Source organism: Piliocolobus tephrosceles, chromosome 10 (genome assembly GCF_002776525.5).
Source record: "Piliocolobus tephrosceles isolate RC106 chromosome 10, ASM277652v3, whole genome shotgun sequence".
Taxonomy (NCBI): Eukaryota; Metazoa; Chordata; class Mammalia; order Primates; family Cercopithecidae; genus Piliocolobus; species Piliocolobus tephrosceles.
In genome coordinates this window covers 54,726,815-54,752,666 of record NC_045443.1, presented here as the reverse complement: position 1 = coordinate 54,752,666, position 25,852 = coordinate 54,726,815, and the positions used below count along the sequence as shown (strand labels likewise).

General features: G+C 50.9%; 2 protein-coding genes and 1 long non-coding RNA gene across 5 annotated transcripts; 2 read left to right on the top strand and 1 right to left on the bottom strand.

Annotated features, from left to right (window-relative positions):
- Window positions 1-11,166: 11,166 nt before the first annotated feature.
- Window positions 11,167-20,820, top strand: B4GALNT1 (beta-1,4-N-acetyl-galactosaminyltransferase 1). Of its 3 annotated transcripts, XM_023210666.2 has the most exons (11): window positions 11,167-11,597; window positions 12,212-12,430; window positions 12,976-13,140; window positions 13,254-13,360; window positions 13,819-13,859; window positions 14,005-14,185; window positions 15,187-15,285; window positions 15,430-15,620; window positions 16,071-16,211; window positions 16,474-16,714; window positions 17,276-20,820. In XM_023210666.2, the coding sequence occupies exons 2-11, from the start codon at window positions 12,213-12,215 to the stop codon at window positions 17,491-17,493; spliced, it is 1,602 nt and encodes a 533-aa protein (XP_023066434.1). In that variant the 5' UTR covers window positions 11,167-11,597; window position 12,212; the 3' UTR covers window positions 17,494-20,820. The 3 variants fall into 3 exon arrangements, with proteins under 3 accessions (XP_023066434.1, XP_023066435.1, XP_023066433.1); XM_023210667.3 differs by lacking the exons at window positions 11,167-11,597; window positions 12,976-13,140 and adding an exon at window positions 11,663-11,801; XM_023210665.1 differs by lacking the exons at window positions 11,167-11,597; window positions 12,976-13,140 and having other exon boundaries at window positions 11,982-12,430; window positions 17,276-17,493.
- Window positions 18,093-24,307, bottom strand: SLC26A10 (solute carrier family 26 member 10). The gene is made up of 14 exons (XM_023210664.1): window positions 23,762-24,307; window positions 23,122-23,279; window positions 22,788-22,952; window positions 22,373-22,525; window positions 21,587-21,669; window positions 21,295-21,442; window positions 21,092-21,205; window positions 20,322-20,399; window positions 20,137-20,232; window positions 19,254-19,370; window positions 19,080-19,113; window positions 18,906-19,000; window positions 18,778-18,832; window positions 18,093-18,663 (listed from the first exon to the last, which is right to left on the bottom strand). The coding sequence occupies exons 1-14, from the start codon at window positions 23,991-23,993 to the stop codon at window positions 18,500-18,502; spliced, it is 1,692 nt and encodes a 563-aa protein (XP_023066432.1). The 5' UTR covers window positions 23,994-24,307; the 3' UTR covers window positions 18,093-18,499.
- On the top strand, window positions 22,312-25,805 carry LOC111541798. Its single transcript, XR_002731368.1, has 4 exons — window positions 22,312-23,573; window positions 23,727-24,586; window positions 25,374-25,473; window positions 25,584-25,805. It is a non-coding gene; the product is annotated as an uncharacterized LOC111541798 (long non-coding RNA).
- Window positions 25,806-25,852: the final 47 nt, after the last annotated feature.

Below are 25,852 nucleotides of genomic sequence, written 5' to 3'. Positions count from 1 at the left end.
GGCTCATGCCTGTAATCCCAGCACTTTGGGAGGCTGAGGCGGGTGGATCACCTGAGGTCAGGAGTTCAAGACCAGCCTGACCAACATGGTGAAACTCCATCTCTACTAAAAATATAAAAAATTAGCCGGGCATGGTGGTGGGCACCTGTAATCCCAGTTACTTGGGAGACTGAGGCAGGAGAATCACTTGAAACCAGGAGGCAGAGGTTGCAGCGAGCCGAGATCATGCCATTACACTGCAGCCTGGGTGGCAAGAGCAAAACTCTGTCTCAAAAAAAAAAAACAACCAATCAGGCGTGGTGATTCATGCCTGTAATTTCAGCACTTTGGGAGGCCAAGGTGGGTGGATCACCTGAGGTCAGGAGTTCGAGACCAGCCTGGCCAATCAGGGTTTAGAGGAAACCCTGCCTCCTCTAAAAATACAAAAATTAGCTGGCCGTGGTGGCAGGCTCCTATAATCCCAGCTACTTGGGAGGCTGAGGCAGGAGAATCACTTGAACCCAGGAGGCGGAAGTTCCTGTGAGCCAAGATCACACCATTGCACTCCAGCCTGGGCTACAAGAACTAAACTCTGTCTCAAAAAAAAAAAAAAAGCCAGGCGTGGCGGCTCACACCTGTGATCCCAGCACTCTGGGAGGCTGAGGCAGGTAGATCACCTGAGATCAAGAGTTCGAGAACAGCCTGGTCAACATGGTGAAATCCCATCTCTACTAAAAACACAAAAATTAGCCAGGCATAGTGGCAGGCCCCTGTAATCCCAGCTACTTGGGAGGCTGAGGCAGGAGAATCACTTGAACCCAGGAGACAGAGGTTGCAGTGAGCCAAGATCGCACCACTGCATTCCAACCTGGGCAACAGAGAGGGACTCCGTCTCAAAAAAAAAAAAAAAAAGATTGGAAGTTTAATTGGCAAAAGAAAGTGAATAGCTCTCTGCTACAGACAGGGGTCCTGGAAAAGTGGATTGCTGGATCCACAGTGAAATGCAGGGAGTTTTATAGATGAGTTGGTGGGGAGGTAGTGTCTGATTTACATAGGGTGCAAAAAACTGGTTACAACCAGGTGTGCTATTTGCATAGGGCACGAATCTCTGGTAGCCTCCATCCTAATATTTTATTTATTTTATTTTATATTTTATTTTATTTTAGACTGGGTCTCACTGTGGTAAACCAGGTGCAATCTCGGTTCACTGCAGCCTCAACTTCCTGGGCTCCAGGTGATCCTTCCTCCTCAGCCTGTCAAGTAGCTGGGACTACAGGCATGCACCATCATGCCTGGCTAATTTTTTGCATATTTAGTGGAGACAAGTTTTGCCGTGTTGCCCAGGCTGGTCTCAAACTCCTGCACTCAAGTGATCCTCCTACTTCAGCCTCCCAAAGTGCTGGGATTACAGGTGTGAGTCACCATGCCCAGCCGCCTAATATTTTATCATGCAGATGAGTTCTTCATGATGAAATATTATGCCTGAACTATGCCATGTTACCCATTTCTTTCTTACTGTACACATGCTAACAAAAAAGGGAAGATGGAGCCTCCATGTTAGACATGCTTGGTCCCCAGCTAGCCCTTTTCTACTGACACAGCTGCCAGCATTCCCCTGTGCAAGCTTCCAGCTTGCTTATCTATGTTTGCAGCTCGATTTTTCAGGCTTCTCTATTTTAGGGAAAAAAAAAAGATTTTGAGGGACTGCTTATTGTTAGAGGGGAAGCTCTGCCGAGGGCTCTTTTGTCCTCACTATCTGCCTAAATAATTTCTTTCTACCTCCTGTGTCATTACCATATTTCAGCTACAACAAATTGCTGCTGTTTCAGAAGTACCAAGTATCAAACCAGAAAGGGCTTGATTTAGGAACAAAACCCCAGGCTGCCATGGTGGAAAAAAGAAAGCAGACCCTTAGCTATTGAACTGTAGCATGGGGCAACAGCCATTACTTTCAGTTTGGCCTGGCTAGCAAAAGGTGGCCTTGTTATGTAAATAAAGCCCCTTTAGTAATCAAAATCAAAAATCTTCCCTCCTTTTTTTTTCTTTTGCTGGACATTTTTCTCCACCACACCACCTTTTTTGTGTGTGATAGAATTTAGACATTTCAGAGGACTTGTTCCCCATAATTTGGAACTTCCTTTGTATTTGATCAAGTTGGATAGAGTTGACCAAACCCAATAGGAAAAAGATCGAAACAACAACAAAAGCAGAAACAAACAAACGAACAACAAAAAAGATGTAAACTTATTTGATCACTTAGTACTCTAATGGTAAGGAGAAATTAAGACCAGCTGGTTGTTAACTTTAACTTTAGCCACGACAATCCCCAATTCAGTTACTGACCTAGGGATGGGTCTCAGGCTGTAAAACTGCTCTCTACCATTTTAGAAGCAGGAAAAAAACTCACCTTCCCTGTTGGAAGCGAGCTGAAACTCTGTAAAGGAGTTACCTGCCTTCCATCGTCATGGAAACAGGAAATCTTGCCTTCCTTGTTGGAAGCAGTAAAACTCCAAAAAATAAAAGGAGTTGCAGAGCAAAATAAACTTTAGATTTCAACCAAATTTGGGGAGATCAGAGATTTTCTGGAGGGGGTGCTCTCAGGCCTCAGCAAATTGTCCTATTGGTTTGATCCATGAAGTTAGCTGATGCTGGTTCCAAGCATTGATAGGAGATTTATCAAAGGTCAGGGGCATCCACAATCAGAATCGCCCCATGGTTACCAAAATGTGAACCCCAAAAATCTGAGACAGGTCTCAGTTAATTTTGAAAGTTTATTTTGCCAAGGTTGAGGACACGTGCCTGTGGCACAGCCTCAGGAAGTCCTGATGACATGTCCCCAAGGTGGTCAGAGCAATTTGGTTTTATACATTTTGGGGAGACATGAGACATCAATCAACGTGTGTAAGATGAACATTAGTTCAGTCTGGAAAGGCTGGACAACTCGAAGTGTGGAGGGAGCTTCTAGGTCATAGGTAGATAAGAGGGAAATGGTTGCATTCTTTTGAATTTCTGATTAGCCTCTCAAAAGGATGCAATCAGATAATGCATTTATCTCAGTGAGCAGAGGGGTGACTTTGAATAGAATGGGAGGCAGGTTTGCCCTATGCAGTTCCCAGCTTAACTTTGTCCTTTAACTTAGTGATCTAGGGGGCCCCAAGATTTATTTTCCTTTCACAGAAGTATCATATAATATTGAACCAATAGAATGTAAGGCATATCTAAAACACCCAAAGCCCAAGCCAGCATAAAAATCCCAGCCTGCCACCAAACACTGGTGGACAAGAACGCTACTCTCCCTTTGTCTCTCTGGAGTAGCCGTGAGGTCTTTATGACTCCCTTGTGCTGGTTAGGGTAAATGAAATCCACGACCAAAAGGATACTTTGATGAAAACAGCCAAGAAAAGCTGACCAAATCCTGGCCCTAAAGTAGCATGGGGCTTTAGTGCAAAAACTACGTTTTGTTAGTTCTCATCACCAGCTAATTGAGCAATACACTGATTTTTATTAACTTGTTGAATGCGAATAAATGTGTGTATGGCAAGCATTAACTGGCTAACAGTTTTCTTGGTTGCCTTTTCTGATTGACATCTTTGAACTAGGTCTTTGCTGTAATCTAAGCAAAAAATTTAAATTAAAGAACAATGACATAATAGTTGGCATTCAGTTTAAATATATCGGGCATATTTATAGCAGTTCACCAAGTATGTTTATTGCAGTACTGTTTGTAATGAAAAGGAAGTGTTAATTAATATATTCATTTGATGTAGTAATATGCAAATTTTTTTTTTTTTTTTTTTGAGATGGAGTCTTGCTCTGTTGCCCAGGCTGGAGTGCAGTGGCGCAATCTCTGCTCACTGCAAGCTCTGCCGCCTCCTGGGTTCACACCATTCTCCTGCCTCAGCCTCCCTAGAAGCTGGGACTACAGGCGCCTGCCACCATGCCCGGCTAATATTTTTGTATTTTTAGTAGAGACGGGGTTTCACCATGTTCGCCAGGATGGTCTCGATCTCCTGACCTTATGATCTGCCCACCTCAGCCTCCCAAAGTGCTGGGATTACAGGCGTGAGCCACCGTGCCCAGCCAATATGCAAAATTTTAAATGAGATATATTTTCATGTGCTCTTATAAAGAGACTTCCAAGATATATGTGTCATGTAAAAAAGCAGTATGGGGTTCCACAGTATAGTATAATTTCTTTCCTGTTTTTAAAAAAAAGTTTTTAAGGCCGGGCGCGGTGGCTCAAGCCTGTAATCCCAGCACTTTGGGAGGTCGAGGCGGGCGGATCACGAGGTCAAGAGATCGAGACCATCCTGGCTAACACAGTGAAACCCCGCCTCTACTAAAAAAATACAAAAAAAACTAGCCGGGCGAGGTGGCAGGCGCCTGTAGTCCCAGCTACTTGGGAGGCTGAGGCAGGAGAATGGTGTAAACCCAGGAGGCGGAGCTTGCAGTGAGCAGAGATTGCGCCACTGCACTCCAGCCTGGGCGACAGAGCGAGACTCCGTCTCAAAAAAAAAAAAAAAGTTTTTAAGCAGACAATTTGTAGGGTCGCTTCCATCAAAATGATTGAGTAAATTCAAGGGAAAATCCTTCCTTCACTCCAAACAGATCAAATTAAAATGACAGGTAATATATTCCAAATACGTATTAAAAAGACAAGCCAAGTTCAATAAACAAAATAAGCAACTCTTTGAATTGTTAAGGGAAAGGTAACAGCTGGGGGCTTAAGTCACAGGTCTGCTGGGCCGCAGGACAAGAAACAGCACCTGCCAGGAACCCAGGTCCTTTGGAGAACTTACTGGATGTTTTCTGATGCATGACAGGGGGCTGTATAACATTGTGACTGCTAGCTGGGCTCCATCCATTTAGAGCCACTTGCCTAGAGTGACTGAGAAGAGCAGAGAGGATGCGACTAGCCCAGCCTGTCCCCAGCCCTCTAGGCTGCCATGCAGAATTGGACTTTGCCTGCAGCTGGCTGGGGATAGGATCAAGCAACATACTCTCTGTATTTTTTTTTTTTTTAATGTAATTCCCATGCCTGTCAAATGTAAATTCTGGTTCTAGGCTATGGAGGCAGACTTGACACCACTCAACATGAAGGGATGCAGTGGGGAGAGAGGGAAACCCACAACTCCAAAGTGGACTGGCATATTTAGCACCCATTACAATCTTTTCCTAATGAAACTGACTCTGCTGGAGTACAAAAAACTGCGTTTTCTGAGCTCCCTCTGAGTTAGCGTTCCTTGTGTCAATCACGTGCACACTTGAGAAATCTGAATTGGGATAAGGCTTATATGGGAAAACACCGGAGGACCTTGAGTGGAAGGTGTCTACTTTTCTAATATAAATTGTGGCAGAGGCATTGGGGTTCCTCAGCAAGCAGTAGCTTCCCAGTTTTGAAAGCTTGCTGCGCCGGGCATGGTGGCTCATGCCTGTAATCCCAGCACTTTGGGAGGCCAAAGCAGGTGGATCATTTGAGGTCAGGAGTTCAAGACCAGCCTGGCCAACATGGTGAAACCCCATCTCTACTAAAAATACAAAAATTAACCGGACATGGTGGCAGGCGCCTGTAATCCTAGCTACTTGGGAGGCTGAGGCAGGAGAATCATTTGAACCCAGGAAGAGGAGGTTGCAGTGAGCCAAGATCACGACACTGCACTCCAGCCTAGGCAACAGAGTGAGACTCCATATTAAAAAAAAGAGAGAGAGAGAGAGAGCTTGCTGCAGTTGTGACCCCAGTTTTGCTGATACCAACAGAGTTGTGTGATTCTGGAGGCAGGGAGCAGTTTCTAGAAGTTCTGCCTAAAGCAGTGCTTCTCCATTGAGTTTCTTTCGGTGTCTAGGGAAGGGCAAGTCTTTGTAGCACAGGCTTGTTCTGTTCATCGTAGGACATTTAGCTCAGTTGACACCTGCCTACCAATTGCTGGCAGCTGGCCCAGCTATTATGACAACCCCAAATGGCCCCACATATTTCCAAAAGCCTGGGGAAGCACTATCACCCATGGCACAAAAAAAAAAGCCCCCAAATCACACTGTAAGCCCCCTAATGCCAAGAAATGAACCCCTGTCATCTACAATGTTTCTGTCATCTACAATGAACCCTAACAAAGATACACACATGTGCAAGAAATTCACATACAAAAAACAAACTAGCAAACTAAAATTTCAAAGCTCTTCATGAAAATTAACATCATGAAAGATAACAAGCTTAATAAACAAGAGAATTTTATTCTAGAGCAAATGGAAATAATAGGCCAACTTGAAAAAAACTTTTAAATATAGTCATCCCTCATTTCTCAATTGTCTGCAGAGGTTTGGTTCCAAGACTCTCGTAGGTACCAAAATCCCAGAATACTTAAGTTCCTTACATGATATGGTATATTTTTTATATACAATCTGTGTGCATACTCTCCTATACTTTAAATCATTTCTAGTTTCTTTATACCTAATACAATGTAAATGCTGTGCAAATTGTTATACTTTAAAATTTGTATTATTTTAATTGTTATATTGTTATTTTTTTCCAAATATTTTTGATCAGCAGGTGGCAGAACTGCACTAGGTGAACCCAGAGAGCCCACTGTAAGTATGTTTAATATCCTCAAAGATGAGGAAACAAAAAGACAAGACAACTAAATACACTAAGTAAAAAATCAGCCGGGTGTGTTGGTGAGCACCTGTAGTTCCACTGCTTGGAGGCCGAGGCGGGCTTGAGTCCAGGAGGTGGAGGCTTCAGTGAGCCAAGATCACACCACTGCCCCTCAGCCTGGACAACAGAGACTCAAATCTCAAAAAAAAAAAAAAAAAAAGTCTTAATGTCTACAAAACGTGAGAAAAAGAGAGAGAGAATTAAAATCAGTATTTCGGTATTCAGCTGAGGCTAAATATCACCATCATAGACTGAAATGCTGAGATACAGGAATTAATATGAAGTTCTATTAGAAAGTTTTATTATTAATACTTCATTATGAAAAAACTTTAGTTGTCATTTTTAGAAAGTGTGACAGCTATGTGCTAAAACAATTTCTCAGTAATGTCACCAAATTATTAAATAGACACTCACTTTCTTGTTTGTTTGTTTTCAAGATGGAGTCTCACTCTTGTCACCCAGGCTGGAGTGCAATGGCGTGATCTCGGCTCACTGCAACCTCCACCTCCTGGGTTCAAGCCGTTCTCCTGCCTCAGCCTCTGGAGTAGCTGGGATTACAGGTGCCCGCCACCATGGTCAGCTAATTTTTGTATTTTTAGTAGAGACTGGGCTTCACCATGTTGGCCAGGCTGGTCTCGAACTCCTGAGCTCAGATGATCCTCCCGCCTCTGCCTCCCAAAGCACTGAGATCATAGGCGTGAGCCACCACACCCGGCCAACACTCGCTTTCAACTAAAGTAAATAAAGGAGTGATTTTTTTCTTTTTAGTTTTTAATTTGAAATAATTTCAAACTTAGATATTTAAAGAATACAGAGCACTCCCACATATCATTTATTCAGCTTCACCAATTTTTCACATTTGGTCACATTTTATCATTTTCTCTCTATACATAATTTTATATAATTTATAATAAAATAATGTAATTAATAATTATTAAATTAACAATGAAATATAAATTATAAATTATATATACCACATATATATTATATAAATGTGTCACATACACATTCCTATTATTTATTTTTTCTGAACAATTTGAGAGTAGATTGCAGACATCCTTCCACTTTACCCTTTAACACTTTAGGTCATATACTCTAAGAACAGGGATATTTTATTATATACACACAGTTATCAGCTTTGGGAAATTTAATATTTACCATTTATCTTTTAACAAAGATAAAACAACTTTTATCTAATCAACTTTCCATATTCCAATTTGTTTTTTTAGAAAACAAAAAAGATAGGTTCTTGTTCTGTTACCCAAACTGGAGTGCAGTGGTGCAATCACAGCTCACTGCAGTCTCAAACTCCTGGGCTCAAGCAATCCTCCCACCTCAGCCTCATGAGTAGCTGGTACGACAGCCACGTGCCACCACACCTGGCTAATTTTTTTTTTAAGTTTTTGTAGCCCTGCTAGGTGGCTCACACCTGTGATCCCAAAACTTTAGGAGGCCCAGGCAGAAGGATTGCTTGAGGCTAGAAGTTGGAGACCAACCTGGGCAGTATAGCAAGACTCCATTTCTACAAAAAATAAAAATAAAAATAAATTTCTGTAGAGATGAAATCTCATTATATTGCCCAGGCTAGTCTCAAAGGCCTGGTCTCAAGCGATCCTCCTACTTTGGCCTCCCAAAGTGCTGAGATTACGGGGATGAACCACCTCACCTGGCCCCAATTTTTTAAACAGTTCCCCAAAATGTCTGTTATATCACTTTTAATCTAGGATCACATATTGCATTGAGTCGTCATGTCTCTTTAGTCTCCTTTAATCTGGACCAGTTCCTCATTCTTTGTCTTTCAAGACCGACATTTTAAAAAAATACTAGCCACTTTCTTTTTTTTTTTTTTTTTTTTGGAGACAAGAGTCTCGGTCTGTCACCCAGACTGGAATGCAGTGGTGAAATCTTGGCTCCCTGAAACCTTTGCCTCCCAAGTTTAAGTGATGCTCATGCCTCAGCCTCCCAAGTAGCTGGGACTACAGGTGTGAGCCACCATGCCCGGCTTATGCCCAGTTAATTTTTTTATTAAGTTTCTTTTACTTTTTTTTTCTTTGTGACAGGGTCTCACTCTGTCACCCAGGCTGAAGTGCAGTGGTGCAATCTTGGCTCACTGCAACGTCCATCTCTGGGTTCCAGGGTTCAAGCGATTCTCCTGCCTCAGCCTCCAGAGTAGCTGGGATTACAGGCATGAACCACTATGCCCGGCTAATTTTTGTATTTTTGGTAGAAACAGGGTTTCACCATGTTGGCCGGACTGGTCTCTAACTCCTGACCTCAAGTGATCTACCCACCTCGGCCTCCCAGAATGCTAGAGTTACAGGCATGAGCCACCGTGCCCAGCCTAAGTTTCTTTTATACATAGAAAATATTGCTTACTTGGAGTCTGTTTCTTTGTATTTAAAATCAAGTTATGTGGCCGGGCGCGGTGGCCCAAGCCTGTAATCCCAGCACTTTGGGAGGCCGAGACGGGCGGATCACGAGGTCAGGAGATCGAGACCATCCTGGCTAACACGGTGAAACCCCGTCTCTACTAAAAATACAAAAAACTAGCCGGGCGAGGTGGCGGGCGCCTGTAGTCCCAGCTACTTGGGAGGCTGAGGCAGGAGAATGGCCTAAACCCGGGAGGCGGAGCTTGCAGTGAGCTGAGATCCGGCCACCGCACTCCAGCCCGGGCGACAGAGCAAGACTCCGTCTCAAAAAATAAAAAAAATAAAATAAATAAAATAAAATAAAATCAAGTTATGTATTCCCAGCCAGATCACTACATAAATGATGTCAGGCTTTCTCAAGGGAGCATTTCTGGAGGCACATGATATTCTTCTGTCCCTCATTGGTGATGTTAATTTTGGCCACCAGGACAAGGTGCTGTCTGGTTTTCCCACTGCGCAGTTACAATTTTTCCTCTTGCAGTGAATAAGCCAACTATGGGGAGATACTTTAAGGTATGTACATACCCTGCTTCTGTCAAACTTCCCCCTAGAATTAGCATTCATTGATAATTCTTGCCCAAACCAACTTTTACTCTGATGCAAAATAGTTATTTTCTGACTCCATCAGCTCCCTCCACATTTATTAATTGGCATTCTCCCTTCTCCTTCGTTCATTTAATTAATTAATTATCCATGTATTATCAGGGTGGAGTCATGGATTCCTATGTTTTCAATGGTTCATAATTCATTCCTGGTCATCCATGTATTATCAGGGTGGAGTCATGGATTCCTATGTTTTCAATGGTTCATAATTCATTCCTGGTCATCACCGCTGGGGGCACCAACCAGATAAAGTATACCTGTCTTACATGTTACAAATACTTTTTTCACAGTTTGTCATTTCTCTCTCAAATTTAGTTTATGTTAATTTCTTCACTCACGTTTTTCATATAGTCAGATTTATTAATATTTCCCTTTACATCTGGCTTAGAGATCTCTTCCCTACTCCAAGACCATAAACAAAACAAAAATTCCATAATTTCTGTTTTTTGAGACACAGTCTCGCTCTGTCACCCAGGCTACAGTGCCATGGCACCATCTCAGCTCACTGCAGCTTCAACTTCCCGGGCTCAAGCAAGCTTCCCACTTCAACCTCCTGAGCAGTTGGACTACAGGTGTGAGCCACCTTGCTGAGCTAATTTTTAAATTTTTTGTAGAGACAGGGGTCTCACCATGTTGCCCAGGATGGTCTTGAACTCCTGGTCTCCTGTCGCCTCAGCCTCCCAAAGTGCTGGGATTACAAGCATAAGCCACTGTGCTGAGTTTCATGATTTCTTCACTACTTTTATGACTTCACCTTTAATATTAAAATATTTAATAGATTTGGAATTTTGGTGTAAGAAGGGTAGAGATTCCACTTTTCCCCCAGCTGATTTTAGTCATTTATTTGTATAAAATTCATTCATTCAATAATTAACCACACACACACACATATTTTCATAATGTTTTATATTTCTTATTATGTCCTTTTTTCCTATTGAATCTTGATGCATCTTTTATTAGAACCATGGAGCCACAGAACTCTGATTCTCAGCAGTGTGAAGTATCAGGCTGTCTATGACCTAAGGCTTCCAGGCAGAACTACCGCCGATCTGGCCTCTCTGGGGTTCCCTTCCTCCTGCAAGGTTGCACCAAGCGGCAGTTTGGGGAAATAGGCCCTTGAATTACCCAGTGTGTATCTCGAGTGTCTGTTAAATAATGAGGGGCAGGGCGGGGGAGGAGGGGAAGAGGGAGGCTGTGTATCAGTCTTTGTTAGCCAGGCAGAGCGTTTATTTTCCAGGGGTTGTTTCTTTTATCTTCACCCTAACATTCAAACTTGACGTGGGTTTTAGCGCGCCCCCGCCCTACCTCCTCCCAAAGCCCTTATTTGCCCATCCTTGCCTACAAGCTCAGAACGAGCCGGCAACGGAATGGCTGGTCTTGGGAGCAGGCGGTTGAGATGCCAGGGTTTGGAGGCTAAGGGCTGGGGGTTGCGAGCGAGGACCTTCCCGCGTCTGCTCCTCGCCCCCGCAGTTTCCTCCGCGCCCACTAGAAGGCGCCGGGGCGCTCGCATTCCCAGCGCGGAGCCGAAGCAGCCGCAACCAGCCGGGAGCTGAGCTGTGCTGCGCTGCGGTGCGAAGAGCCGGGAGGCGGCCAGAGCCCTCCCTGCGCTGCCAGTGGGACACGGAGCCAGGGATCCCCGGCTTTGCCCCCGGGGCTGGGGTGCAACGGACTATTAACTTGGTCCTCGCGCCCCGCCAACCGCCCCCGGGCAGGAAACGCCCAGAACCACCACCGAGCCGCGCTCCACAAAAGCCCCGAGAGTTCCAAGGCGGGAGGGGTCGGGCTCGCTCCAGAGGCAGGAGGGTCCCCCACACCCTCAGGCTCACGCCCAGCTGCCCCATCGATCAGCCCCTAGCCCCATGAGGACCCTCAGGCGGGGGCAGAGAGCCGGCACAGCCCGGACCGAAATTTTGCGGCTGCCTTAGAGCATTAGACAGGTCAGTGCCCGAGGCGGGGGATGAGGGGCGGAGCAGGAGGCGGGAGGAGGCGCGCTTCCCGGTCCACCCTGTCCCCCGCGCCGCTTCCCGAGGCCACTCATCGGGTCACCTCCGCCGGGGGCGCCCGCCAGCACGGGCGTGATTCTGCATTTTTTCCTGACAGGCTAGGTGTGGAGCCGCCCTCCGCAGCCCACCCCAGCCCAGGTGATGCTCGGACTGAGGAGTGGGGGGCCCGCCGGCCAGGGCGGGCTGCGGGCTTCGGGACTGCCACTGCCCTAATAGAGCGGGGCTTTTCCAAAGCTCACGCACGGCCGCGTCGAAACCGCGGCATCCAAATGTCTTCAGCATTAAGATGCCAGGCCTCGGGTGTGAGAGGAAACCGAGATGCGGGAGAGGGCGAGAAGAAAGGAGGCCGGGAGACCCTGGGGCCTGAGAAGTGAGGGGAGGGGCACCGAGAAAACCGCGGCTGGCAGTGCAAATCCTAGCGCGATGTGTAGAGTGGAGAGCGCTCTTGGGAGCCGGCAGGAGCCTCTGAGGACGCGGGGGCCAAGGGCCCCATCCCTTGCTCTCCCTTCTTCCCTCCCTTTCTCACTCCCCACCCTACTCCCACCTAGGATGTGGCTGGGCCGCCGGGCCCTGTGCGCGCTGGTCCTTCTGCTCGCCTGCGCCTCGCTGGGGTTCCTGTACGCGAGCACCCGGGACGCGCCCGGCCTCCGGGCACCTCTTGCGCCGTGGGCGCCCCCGCAGAGCCCCCGCAGGCCCGAGCTGCCAGATCTTGCTCCTGAGCCCCGCTACGCACACATCCCGGTCAGGATCAAGGAGCAAGTAGTGGGGTGAGTGCCGACCGCGGCGGCGCAGCGCGGCGCTTGCTGGGGATGGTCTGGGGGCTTTTGTTTCCTCCACCGCTGGGCTCAGATGCCTGCGTTCTCCTAACGGGTTGTGTGGAGTGAAGTGGGAGGTGGAAGTGGGAGGCTGCTGAGGCTTGGACTGGGGAAAATCTGTTCTCCCTGAATCTTGCCATGGGGATGAGGATGGGGATGGGCGTGGGAGGTTGTGCAGTCAAGGGAGGGCCCTGAAAGACTCCCTGAGGTCCTGTTTCAGGTATGAGAAGAGACTCCAGGTGGGCTCCTGGTTGGTGGGTAGGCAGCTCCTGAAATCCTAGTAATTGGCCCTGTCCTACAACTCTAAAATCCAAATTTAGGGGCTAGGTCGTCCAATCCTTGGTCCCCCTCCCGAAGACTATTTGAAGGGCAGCGTTTAAGGGGATGGATCCTAGATGGATAGAATTTCAGGGCCAAGGTGTGGGGTGCTATGTCAGTGTTTATGGGATGAATGGAGCTGTGTAGCTGGGTCTGATGACCCTTACTACCCCCTTCAGGCTGCTGGCTTGGAACAACTGCAGTTGTGAGTCCAGTGGGGGGGGCCTCCCCCTCCCCTTCCAGAAACAAGTCCGAGCCATTGACCTCACCAAGGCCTTTGACCCTGCAGAGCTGAGGGCTGCCTCTGCCACAAGAGAGCAGGAGTTCCAGGCCTTTCTGTCAAGGTACCAGCTTAAAAGAAGGGCATGACTCCACAGGGGGAGAGCAGTGATTGTGCCGGGAGGGAGAGACCCTCTCCCCCTGACTCTGCTCTGTCCTCTCCTTCCTCCACTGCCAGGAGCCAGTCCCCAGCTGACCAACTGCTCATAGCCCCTGCCAACTCCCCGCTCCAGTACCCCCTACAAGGTGTGGAAGTTCAGCCCCTCAGGAGCATCTTGGTGCCAGGTAGGGACGAGGGTCCCAGAGGATGACCTCAGCCACAATGGGGGTGGCAGAGCCCAAGGCTGGGTGGGGAAGAATGGGAGATGATTGGAATGGGAGATGGGAATCTCTGATGAAAGAGGGACTTAAGCTCAAAAGGGGGCTTATAAGGTGGGAGGTGAGGACGGAAGGGACTCTAGGAATCTCAGAAGACTGTAACTGGGGAGTTTTGGGGGAAAGAATCTATTCTTTTCTGACTAACCATTGGTTAGGTGGTGGGCAGGGCAGGCCATAGGGCAAGCTTTGATGGGAAGGGTTCAAAAATCAGTCACTGTAGGCTATGTTACAGTGTGCCCTGCTGAGGCCTTAATGAGAAGAATGGGTGGAAAGTTCTCTATTGTGTGTGGTGACAGCAGGGAGAGAAAATGAGAAAGAATTCAGGGCTGCCTATGTGATTCTGATCCCCGCCTCCTTTCTCCTAGGGCTGAGCCTTCAGGCAGCTTCTGGTCAGGAGGTATACCAGGTGAGAGAAAACAGGAAGGCAAGGAGGCCAAGTAGGCATCAAGAATGCTGAGAAGGAGGCAGGGCTACTAAGGGAAGGATGGACGAATCAGGGAGGCAAGAAGTGGGTCTGGGGCCTAACCCTGCACTCCCCAATCTCCTCCTAGGTAAACCTGACTGCCTCCCTAGGCACCTGGGACGTGGCAGGGGAAGTGACTGGAGTGACTCTCACTGGAGAGGGGCAGGCAGATCTCACCCTTGTCAGCCCAGGGCTGGACCAACTCAACAGGCAACTACAACTGGTCACTTACAGCAGCCGAAGCTACCAGACCAACACAGCAGACACAGGTGCGAGGCCTGGGTGGGGAGAGGGGCAGGCTGGGCAAACAGAGAAGAACCGGAAAGGCCGGAGTGGGCAAATGGCAGAGGGCATGGGAGGCATCTGGGCTATGGCCAGAGCTGTCCTGCCACACAATGGGTGCTTCAACTGGACCAGCAGGGCCAGAGAGGGAGAAAAGGGGCCTTTGTTCATCTGGGGCTGGAGTAGGCCAGAGGGAAACCTGAGCTTTGGGTGTGTCTCCCCTTTAGGCCAACCATGGGGGCCCCAGGAAGAGACTGGTCTAAGGAGTTAGAAGACTATATTTCCAACCCACCCCTTACTAGATGGCAAAGCCCTTTACTTTCCTGAGTTCCCATTTCTCTTCCAGCAAAAGGGGCCTCAGAGCCCTCCTTCTCCCCAAAGCTGGTTTGTTGCACTAAGTTTGCTTCGACCTTAGGGCCTTTGCACTTGCTGTTTTCTCAGCCTGGAATGCTCTTCCCCAGATTTTTGCAGACTGGCTCCTTCTTATCGTTTAGATCTCAGCTCAAATGTCTTCTCTTCACTATTACATTACTTATTTGTCTTATTTTCCATTCAATACTTACCAGTATCTGAATTTTTAAATTCACTTAGCCTGGCACCAGACTGACTAGGTTGCTATCAGTTGTGTTGCTTAATAGTTGTGTAAATGTGGCAAGTTACTTTTCTGTGTCTCAGCTTCTTTTTCTGTTGTAGGAATCTACTTAATAGGGCTATCATGAGGATAAAATGAGTTCATATGTTTAAGGTAATTTTTTAACAGGTCTGGCACATAGTAAGTGCTCAATAAAGGTTAGCTTTTACTTAAAATTTTCTTTATTGTTTTTCTCCTACCCATTAGAATGTAAGTTCCATGAAGGTATGAACCTTGTGTTTTTTTCCACCAAGGCCTAGAAAGGTAGGACACAGAGTAGGCACTTAAATATTGATTGGCTGAAAACAGAATGTTGTCCCACCCTTCAGGGTCAAACGCCATGTCCTTTCTTCCCAGTCCGGTTCTCCACCGAGGGACATGAGGCTGCTTTCACCATCCGCATAAGACACCCACCCAACCCTCGGCTGTACCCACCTGGGTCTCTACCTCAGGGAGGTGAGGCTGGTAGGGGCAGGGACATACTAGATCCAGCATTGGTGGGGAGCAAGTAGGGAGAAGGCAGTCCTGGGAGGGGATATCTACCTGTTCCCCTCTCCCAACTCGCCTTGTCTACACCCAACCCTGTGCCCTCCATCTCAGCCCAGTACAACATCAGCGCTCTAGTCACGATTGCCACCAAGACCTTCCTCCGTTATGATCGGCTACGGGCTCTCATCACCAGTATCCGCCGCTTTTACCCAACGGTTACCGTGGTCATCGCCGACGACAGCGACAAGCCAGAGCGCGTTAGTGGCCCCTACGTGGAACACTATCTCATGCCCTTCGGCAAGGTGTGCAGCTAGCAGGCTGAACGGCAGGCCAGAGGACTCCCGCAGTGGGTGCGCCCTCAATCTGCAGCCTCCAGGGTATTGATTCGAGGGCCACCTGCCTCAGAATCATGGGGTGCCTGTTAAGCATGAGGATTCCTGGAATGTAAGCTTCGTGGGAGCAGGAAATTCTCTCTGCATTCGTAGAATGGTGCTTAGTGCATAATGGCATTCAATAAAATAGCTGATTAATGAATAAATAAATGCACACAGAAATTAAACGCATTCCGAGACCACTGACTTGGAACCTCTGTGGGGGATCTGCATTTTTTTACCTAGCTCCTGGCCATTCGAAAGCACTCAAAAGTCTGGAGAAGAATACAAGCTGAGAAGGGTCGGGGGAGAGAGAGAAAGGTGGCAGAGGGCCATGTCCTATTTCTGCAGCCTCCCCAACCACACACACCTTTCCGCCAGGGCTGGTTCGCAGGCCGGAACCTGGCCGTGTCCCAAGTAACCACCAAGTACGTGCTGTGGGTGGACGACGACTTCGTCTTCACCGCGCGGACGCGGCTGGAGAGGCTTGTGGACGTGCTGGAGCGGACGCCCCTGGACCTGGTAGGGCAGGGGCCGCAGGATGTGTGGGTGGAGAAGGGCCTTGAACAGGCTAAGGCCACAGCGGGGACGCTGCGGCTAGGAACAGCCAGCCCTGGGACAGAAAGAGGACCACGAAGTGGGGCCTGGGGACTGTCTGGGTCTTGCAGGGGTGAAGCGGAAGAGGATGGGGCAGGGGTACCCCCGAAGGCACCAGAGCGCAGACCGTGTCCCCTTCGGGTGCCCGATCCCCGGCTGCCTGGAGCCAGCCTCCCTCTCCCTGCAGGTGGGGGGCGCGGTGCGAGAGATCTCCGGCTTCGCCACCACTTACCGGCAGCTGCTGAGCGTGGAGCCCGGCGCCCCAGGCCTCGGGAACTGCCTCCGGCAAAGGCGCGGCTTCCACCACGAGCTCGTCGGCTTCCCAGGCTGCGTGGTCACCGACGGCGTGGTTAACTTCTTCCTGGCGCGGACTGACAAGGTGCGCGAGGTCGGCTTCGACCCCCGCCTCAGCCGCGTGGCTCATCTGGGTGAGTGGCGCCCCCTCCCGGTCGACCCTGGCAGGAACCCCACAGAGAGCTGGCGCACCCGCCTCTCCTGGGCTGCACCCGCGCCCAGCCGCCACCGGGAACCCTAGAACAGTTCTGCAATGATTTACCAAGACCTGCACCTGGACGACAGACAGAGCTCCCACCCTCTTCCAGCCCCGCATACCCTTTAAATCTCTATTCCTGGCACAACCGCTGGGCCCCTCCTCCCCGCCCCCGTAAGCTTCCCCGTCACTGTTTCCGCCACCCCTACTCTACTCCCAGCGCTTCCCCTAGTTCAGACCATAGGCGGTGCAACCCATCTGGCGTTTATTTAACCTCTGGGAGTGGGGGTAGGTTTTTCCATTTTCAAAGCACAAGTATATTGACTCCATTTACACGAGAGTAAAACTGAGACCCAGGGAGTTGATTTACTTGCTCAAGGTCCTTCGAAACAAGCCTTTGCACACACACTTTCCACACCCTAAATTTGAGAGTTCTCCCTTACCGGTCGGCCTTCTGCACCCTTGGGATCCCTCACTGTGTACTCCCCTCCACCCCCAGAATTCTTCTTGGATGGGCTTGGTTCCCTTCGGGTTGGCTCCTGCTCCGACGTCGTGGTGGATCATGCATCCAAATTGAAGCTGCCTTGGACATCAAGGGATGCCGGGGCAGAGACTTACGCCCGGTACCGTTATCCAGGATCACTGGATGAGAGCCAGATGGCCAAACACCGGCTGCTCTTCTTCAAACACCGGCTGCAGTGCATGACCTCCCAGTGATGGCCCGCAGGGGATTTCTGACTCTCAGGCTGGGCCTGCTTCCTTGTCCCTGCCAGGAATTTCCAACAAACCCCACCCACCCTGTGAGCACTCTACTGGCAGTCGCTGAGCCTCTAGTTCCTCACTCTTCCTTTTCAGAACCTTATGCTGAATAGGGGTTGTCCTGGTGACACCCCTCCTTTTTCGAGTGCCCAGAGGCCTGGTGGAGCCATAACCTCTCCCACAGCCAGTGCCAAGTTCTCCCCCTCCCTGTTCTCATGGGGCAGGAAATGGGGGGATCACTTTCCAAGTGCCAAAGAGCCCAGGGGGACTCTACGAACTAAGGTGGAAACACTGTCCTCTCATCTTCTTGGGACTGAGGGGGTGGGGAAGCTCCCCAACACATAATCCCAAGACTGTACCCCTCACCCGCATCTTCAGATCCAGTACTCTGTGTACCTGCTCCAGGCCCACCCCCACAGAGATAACTTGCGGCAATGGGGCTGGGGTGAGGGCCGGTGAACACATGGTGAAAGCCATTCTTAGTTGTGTCTCTGCAATGCTGTGGGCACAAAAGACGGAGCACCAGAGTCCCTGTGCAAACACCTAGACTCACTTCATGGATTCCAAAGCACTCAGCTTCATTTTATTAGTTACGTTAGGTAAGGGAGCTCAAGGTCATGGTCTTCATCACACACATGTCATCGGGGCCCTCTGCACTCCACATGATGAGGTCAGACCCACACTGTGCAAATCTTTGGGTCAGTGAGCTCCTGGAGATGAGAGGAGACATGTCAGAAATAGATTAGGCACCCTCTCCCTTGATGAAATGTGGCAGTCCTCTCACGGGTACCCCATCTGCTTAGGGATCTGAGTTCTTCAGTTCCTCACCCATAGCTCAGCCTGGGCTCCCTGAGTTGGTCTTCAATCCACTATTCATTCCATCCCCACCCTTTTCTTCTTGATCTTCCTCCGCAGACCCTTTCCCAAACCCCTCTCCCTGAGTCTCCAGCCACTTACCCCTGCCTCACTTGCCGCAGCCCAGTGCCTCCCGGCTCTCGCTCCTGGTGCTACTGCCCCTTACCAGGCTCCCCAGGGCATAAGCAGCTGCATCCTGCACACTCACAAACAGCTGATCTGGGGTCACCCTGTCCAGGAGTCCTGCCCGAGTCAGTGTCCCCAGCACCGAGGCTATGTGGGGAGGGTGTCAGGCTCTGAGACCCTAAGTCCACACCGGGTCCTTTTCCCTCCCGCAGGTGTCCAGTCATTGCCCAGGCACTGGGCCCCACTCTTCACACATCTCACCATTACACTGAGCCAGGAGGAGGCGGATCCTAGCATCTCGACATCGGCTGGCCAGCTGCAGGGATGGGGCAAAGGGGTTAAGATCAGAGGGTACGAGTGAGATGCTAAGGGGTTTCTCCTCAACCTGCCCTCTCCCTCACCTGTACCACTTCTCTGGCCCCAGCAGCATCTGCAAAGGTGACACCACTGAAGTCTAGGACCACCACCCTGACAGGCTCAGCAACTAGAATGGGAGAAGACAGGAGTACCCAGGTGCCACCATGCAACATGTCCAAATCTTCCTTCTTGTCACCCCATCTTACCTGCAACAGTTGGGCCATCTGGCTTTGAAGTCTCCTATGAGTAAAGAAGGGCAGTCACCACAACTGAGACACAGCATGAACATGCACCCCTTGAGCACAAGGATCCCCCTCAGACCGCCCACCTGCCTCCCACTCCCCGAGGATCCACATTACTCCTAAACCAAGCTCCCTCACCTTTTCTCCTTCTCCAAGCCCCAGGTGCCACTCCAGGTTGCGGCGAAACTGCCCACGGGTCCCAAAGTACAGCGGCGTTGGATAGCTCAGGATGCAGAGCCCCGGGACCTGGAGGAGCTAAGAGGTCAGAGGGTCAGAGAAACATCTGGGGCTAATCTTCGCTTCCTTCTTTGGCTGCAGCCCACCCACCTTGTGGCTTCCTCTGAGTGGCCTGTAGAGCTCTGTTCCCTCAGCCTGTCCAAGTGCCAGGCACTGCACCCTAGGGAAGAAGGTGGAGCCAGATTTCCAGCTTAGCCTGGCCTGGCTGGAGAGTCACCCCAAGCACCTCATTCTCTCCCCTGCCCTGACCTCAACTCCACTCATCTCTATGCCCACCTCTGGGTGCGGCAGACCACAGTCATCATGGAGAAGACTACACCCACAGCGAGGCCCAAATCCACATTCAGGGTCACTACAGCCACCCAGGTGACCATCCACACAGCCTGCAGGACAGGGATAAGGGTGGATTGCCCAAAAGAAAAGGCAGGCCATCACTGCTGGGGACAGAGATCCAGGGCAGTGATTACCAAGGCAAGTGATGGGGAGAGATGACCCAGGAAGAAGCAGAAAGCATGACAGAGGGAAAGAACAGGGTTGATTCAATGGGACACACCCCAAAGGTAATGACCTGCACCAGTTGGGAAGTTACAAATATTCAGGTCCAAAGGGTTCAAACCCCATCCTTTCCCTTGCCTGTGAGTAAAGCGTATTAGGAGTTACATTTGTTGGGGGAGTGGGTGGGTTGCAGAACTTAGGACCAGGACAGTTAGCTTTGGTTCAGGGCAGAGGCTGGGGATGCTAAGAAGATGGGAGGGGGCCATCTGGGGGTAATGGCATTTCTCACAAAGTCCACACGACTGATGTGCCATAGTTGTGGAAGTTCCTGCATCTGGAAGAACATCTGGCGCATGCTGGAGATGTTTATGCAAGCCAGGACAGCCTTGAGCCAGAAGAGGTGGGCTGACTACCTCCATGTCCTGGAATACCGCCACCCCTCCCAGCCATGCTCATGCCTCCTCTGCTCCTTACCTTGGGCAGATAGTAAAAGAAGGGCCCCAGCCACAGCAGCACCGACAGGACCACTATGCAGGAGAAGAGGCCTGCCAGCTAGAGGGAAGGAGGGACAGGAGCAAAAAAAGGGAGTCTCCCACCCCCACATGAGAGCTGGTCTCCCTGTCCACTCTGCCTTACCTTCCTCAGAAGTCTCCCTTCTCCCAAATCTCCTTCCACACATACCCCTTCTTAATATTCTGCCATTCACATCTAACCCTCCCCTCCCCCCAATTAATTAAATGCCCATTATTCACCAATCTCCCTGTAGATGTCTGTTGTTCAAGTTCCCCAGTTTTGCAGCCCACCTCCACCTTAAAAGCCACTGTTGGGTTACCCTATAAGCAGGCTCACCATGTGCTTAGGGCACCAGCAAAGTAAGGGAAACCAAAAATATTAGGGGAAGACTTTGATATGTGATATTCCTTTTAAAAAGACAATGTCATTGTGTGAAAAAAATAATTTTATCTCAAGTTTATTTTATAGTTTTGTGTTTTTATTTTGAACCACATCTGGGGCACCATAAACTTTTTCAGTGCTTAGAGCCTACAAAGGTCTTACTGGAACATTGTTATCTTCCATCTCTCCTATCTATAATTCCATCTCTTTGCTCACCCTTTCTCACAGATCCCCAGTCTTCTCTATATAGGTGCCACCTGGGTATCTAACCATCTTCCACCTGTTTCTCCAGCACCACCACTTTGCCTGGATGGCCCATCCTTTCTCCTCATTCAAGGATGCCCTCTTACCTGTGTTTTCCCACCAGCAGCCACCAGTAGACTGGTGGTGGCCAGCGTAGCCGAGTTGGGAAAGCAAGAGAAGAGGGAGGAGATGAGGTTGGAGGCACCATGTGCCAGGAGCTCCTGGAGGGATGCAGTGAGATGAAGTGGGAGAGACAAAGGCATGGTGGGAAGTCAAATGAGAGGGTTGGGGTCCACAGTCAGAATCCCACCTGGTTGAAGTCAATAGTGTAGCTATACTTGTCTGCATAGATGGAGGCCAGGGAGGCAGACACCGCAAAAGTAACCAGTGCGATGGGCAGCGAGTCAGCCAGAATCCTCGGCAGCTCAGCCAGGTTGGGGAGGAGGGGTTGGGGAAATCTGGAGAGGGAGGGATCCATGGTGAGGAGGAGTTGGGTGCTTCAGTGAGATAAGGAAAGCAAAGAAAATAGGGGGTGGAGATAAGAAGTGTTAGGTGGGAGAGGTGGGAGAAGAGAAAGCTGGCGTCTTTTCATTCTGTCTTACCCTCCAGGCAACAACCCCACTATCTGGACATGGTATCTTGTGTCCAGAGAAGAGGCGAAGCAGAGCACGGAGGACAGAAGCACCTGAGAAAGAGAGCAAAATGAAGGCATGGGAAGAGATGGGGTCCCTGGCAGAAGCTAGAAGGGGCTGACCATGAGAGAGGACTATAATGCAGGTCTAGCTGGTTGCAGGAGCCCAGCACCTGGGGGAGCAGGGATGTGTTTGGGATGGGGGCCTGACAACTGATTTGGAGTGTGGAGCTGGGAAAGAGGGATGACATATGCCTGAGGCCACAGAGCGCTGGAGCCACCAAAGTAAGATGGTGGATATGAAAAGATGCCACTGAGCCTTCCAAAGAGGGAAGCTGGACGATATCTAGTGATATACTGGCATCTGTGGAGACGCGGAACGTTTATTTAGTGGGGTAGAGAGAGAAATGTCAGTGGAGGGTGGAGAGGAAGATGCACTGTGAATTACAGGGAAGGACCCTCGTGAGGACAGGCGTCAGAGAAAGTGCTGTGACCAGCAGGACCTCAAGGGAGCGCTGTAGGATGGTAGAAGGAACTCCAAGAGGTGTAGGGGGTGTTCCGTGAGAGACGTGGGACAGTGTCGAGGGGGACTGTGGAAGGTCAAAGCATCCTCCTGCAGGAGGCCAGGGCAAGTGAGTGTGAGATGGCCCTCTGTTCCGTGGCCTCTCTGCACTCCACCAGGGGGCGGCAGCGGCCAGTTCCCACAGGACCGCAGGGTCTGGGCGGGCAGGGTGCCGGCGCGCATGGCCATCCTCACCATGACGACTTCCCCCGGGATCGGCGTGGGTAACCGGTCTCGGAATCTCACGTTCAATTCCTTGACCGGCACGAGCAGCGCCAGGCTGAGCGCCGAGATGGTCAGTTCGGCCGGACTGCTCCGGGGCAGCGCAGTCAGCACGGCGGCCAGCGTCTGCGGGCAGGGGCTGTGAGCAGAGGGCCCCTTGCCAGCGTTCATGCGCCCCGGCGCGGGCCCCCCAGAGCGAGGCCCTCTCTCCCCAGTGCCACCAGGGCTTCCAACTCCGCAGCGCCCTCGGTCAGCCACGTGGCTCCAATTTCCTTTCCTGCGCCCTTGTCACACACTAGCCCTTCACCCTCCGGCCTTCCTCCCTTTTCGAATTTCCCTATTCCCGGGACCTCTAGAAGCCCCTTCTCCTCTCTTCTCCCATCCCCACCTTGAAGAGAGAGAAGCAGCCGATCTGGCGCGGGAGGGACAACCCCAAGAGGCTCGGCAGCTGGGACACGAGCACGTGCAGCGCCACCCCACTGGTCAGCGCCTTGACCACAGGCTCGGACAAAAAGGTGGACAGGACGCCGAGTTGCAACACGAACATCCCCAGCTGCGGGGGAGAAGACGTGCAGTCACCAACTAGAGGAGGAGCAAACCAACCCCGCGCACCTCCGCCCTCCCGAACCCAAGCTGAAGGCTGGTCCCTCCCTCTCCCCCTGCCCAATTTCCCGGGCCCCCCAGCAGGGATCCCCCGGGATCCTCCCCGGGTCCTCCCTCACCATCAGCGCCCCGCTCCCGAAGGCCACGGCTGCGGCTACCCCAACCCGCTGAGCGTCCAACTGCTCCTTCTCGATTCCGCTGAGGTTCCCCACAAGGGGTTCTGGCACCAGCCGCTCAACGGCCGAGCCTGTCATGAGGCTGAGTATGGCGAACGTTCCTGCAGCCCGGGGACAAATACAGACATCACCAGCTGTGCAGCCCTGGGCAGGACAACAGCTCAGGCTCCACGCCCTGGGGCCGAGATGCTGCTGCCAGACTCTGCTCTCCAAAAAGGCTGCTGCCCGGTCAAGACTGTGGGGCGCCAAGAGCTGCACCAGCCGGCAAAAACTACTCCCTCCTGCAGATTCTCTGCCTACTGCGCGCCCCTTTTGGGGACCATGCACCTATTCTTCCCCTTTCAAGTCCCTGAGATGTTCATTTTAACCAAATTTCATAGCGAAAAAAAGTTCAGGTAAACTCCCACCTCTTTGCACCCACTCTAGCAAGCATTGCCTAGGTCAGTTTCCTGGCAGGACTGGGCAAGGAGGGAGGTGAAGACGGGAGAGGTGAACAGGGAAATGAGGAAGAAGGCAAATAACAGCCCCTGTCCATTTTCATCCCACAGGGAAGAAGAGTCATTGGAAGTTCCTGGTCACTCACCTGTGGACAGGTGTCTCCCAGTACCCAGCAAGCTGTAGATGAGGACTGGGAAGAAAGAAGTGTAGAGTCCAAACACCGGGGGCACGGAGGCCAGGAGAGCAAAGGCCATACCTGGGATAGAAGTGGATGGAAAGGTGTGTTGTGCGGAGGGGGCCTTGTCCAACCTCCAGGACTTAAACGCCCTTCCCAGACTCTTAGGGGCTGGCATCGAGGATGCTAAATCATGCCTCATGAGGGAACTGAGGGGTTAATGGGGCTCAGTGGGCGATCATGGGGCAGACAAGGTCAGGAACGCTGTGGCCAAGTCCTGGGGGCCAGACGTTGTGCCTCTCTCCAGTTCTCTGAGCCAGAACCTGTCCAGGGCTTCTTGCAGGATTGTGCAGATGAGGGGAGGTGGGGGTGGGGATCTGATGGAGCTCCACAGTCCTTACCCCAAACTTGGCCTCATATCCCTCTCTCCTACCCGCAGCGGCAGGAACCCACCATCTGCTCCCAGATTCCCAGCTCCCTAAGCCTCCTCCTCCCCGAAGCCCTCTAGAGCTTGTGCTCCAGACAGACTGCTGTTAAGGCCTCTCACCCTGGGGCACGTGCACGATGCCCACGGTCACTCCGGCCACCGCATCTCCGAGCAGCCAGGCCCGCCAGCGGTAATGGGGCAGCCAGTGCAGCGGGGGCAGCCGAGCCAGCAGCAGGCGCCACGCCCCCGTCCCGGAATAAGCGCGAGCCCGCAGCCTCCACAGCCCGAAGAGCCGGGAAAAGCGACGCTCCGCAGGTAGCTCCGGTTCCTGCTCTTCGCCCCCGAAGAGCTGATGGAACCGAACCTCGGTGAGAGCTTCCCTGAGCCTGGTTCCCAAGGGGTACTTAAGGTCAGAGGTGTCCCCCGCGCCTGGGTAGGTCCTGGTGCCCTGAATCCCGCTCATTTCGCCCTTGGCCACTTTCAACTCCGCCCCGTCTTAAATACTCCTCCGCCAGCTAAGCCCTGAGTCCCGCCTCCCACGAAGCAGGGTCCAATCCGGCCCTGAGGACACCCTCTCTTGAGGACCTTCTCCAGTCTGGCGAGAGCCGCGGCTTGGAGAGGGAGAGTCTCTATGTTAGGCGTTTCTGCAGACATCCTTGGCCGGATCCAATCGCTGGCTCTGGGGTGGCTGTGGAATTGTGTAGAGATTAGAGAGAGAGAAGCCGAAAGGCAAGCGCACCCCGACACTCAACACCCGCTATTTACCCCTCCTTAGACTTTTCACTTCACTCCCAGTTCCTTTCCCCATCCGCACCTTGGGCGGAGAGAGGCTGGTTCCTCTTGGGTCCTTCCCTGAGCCGCTACATTCTCCCAGCCAGAACATAAAGTTCAGCACCCGTCCCACACCTCACCCAGACCCACATCTTCATGGGGCACAGCTGGCTCCAAGAAGCAGTTTCATGTCCTACTGACATGGAATGCAGCCACATGTATTGATTGGACAGGGATAATGACAGAACCAGAACCCACACCTCTGTGAGGAGCGGCTGGGCCTAGTTCAGGGCCTCAGGGGAAATATTGAACCCACAGGAAATTTTTTTCTTAGGAGCCAAAAAAACGGAAGCACCATTTATCACATTCAAATGCTTTTCACAGGCCAGGGGCAATGGCTCATGTCTGTAATCCCAGGACTTTGTGAGGCCGAGGCAGGTGGATCACCTGAGGTCAGGAGTTCGAGACCAGCCTGACCAACATGGTGAAACCCCGTCTCTACTAAAAAATACAAAAATTAGCTGGGCATAATGGCAGGTGCCTGTAATCCCAAGCTACTTGGGAGGCTGAGGCAGGATAATTGCTTGAACCCAGGAGGTGGAGGTTGCAGTGAGCTGAGATGGAGCTACTGCATTCAAACCTGGGTGACGGAGCGAGACTCCATCTCAAAAAAAAAAAAAAAGCAAATGCTGTTCACAAAGTAGGCATTCAAAAGCACATACATGGACATATGTGGTTAAACTAAGTGCAAAGGAGTCAGTCACCCACCTCATGTGTACCTATGGTTCCTAAAGAAATACAAAGATTCTAACTCCAGAATCCTGCTGTTGGCCACGATCCCCTCCTCCATTGGCAAGAATCTT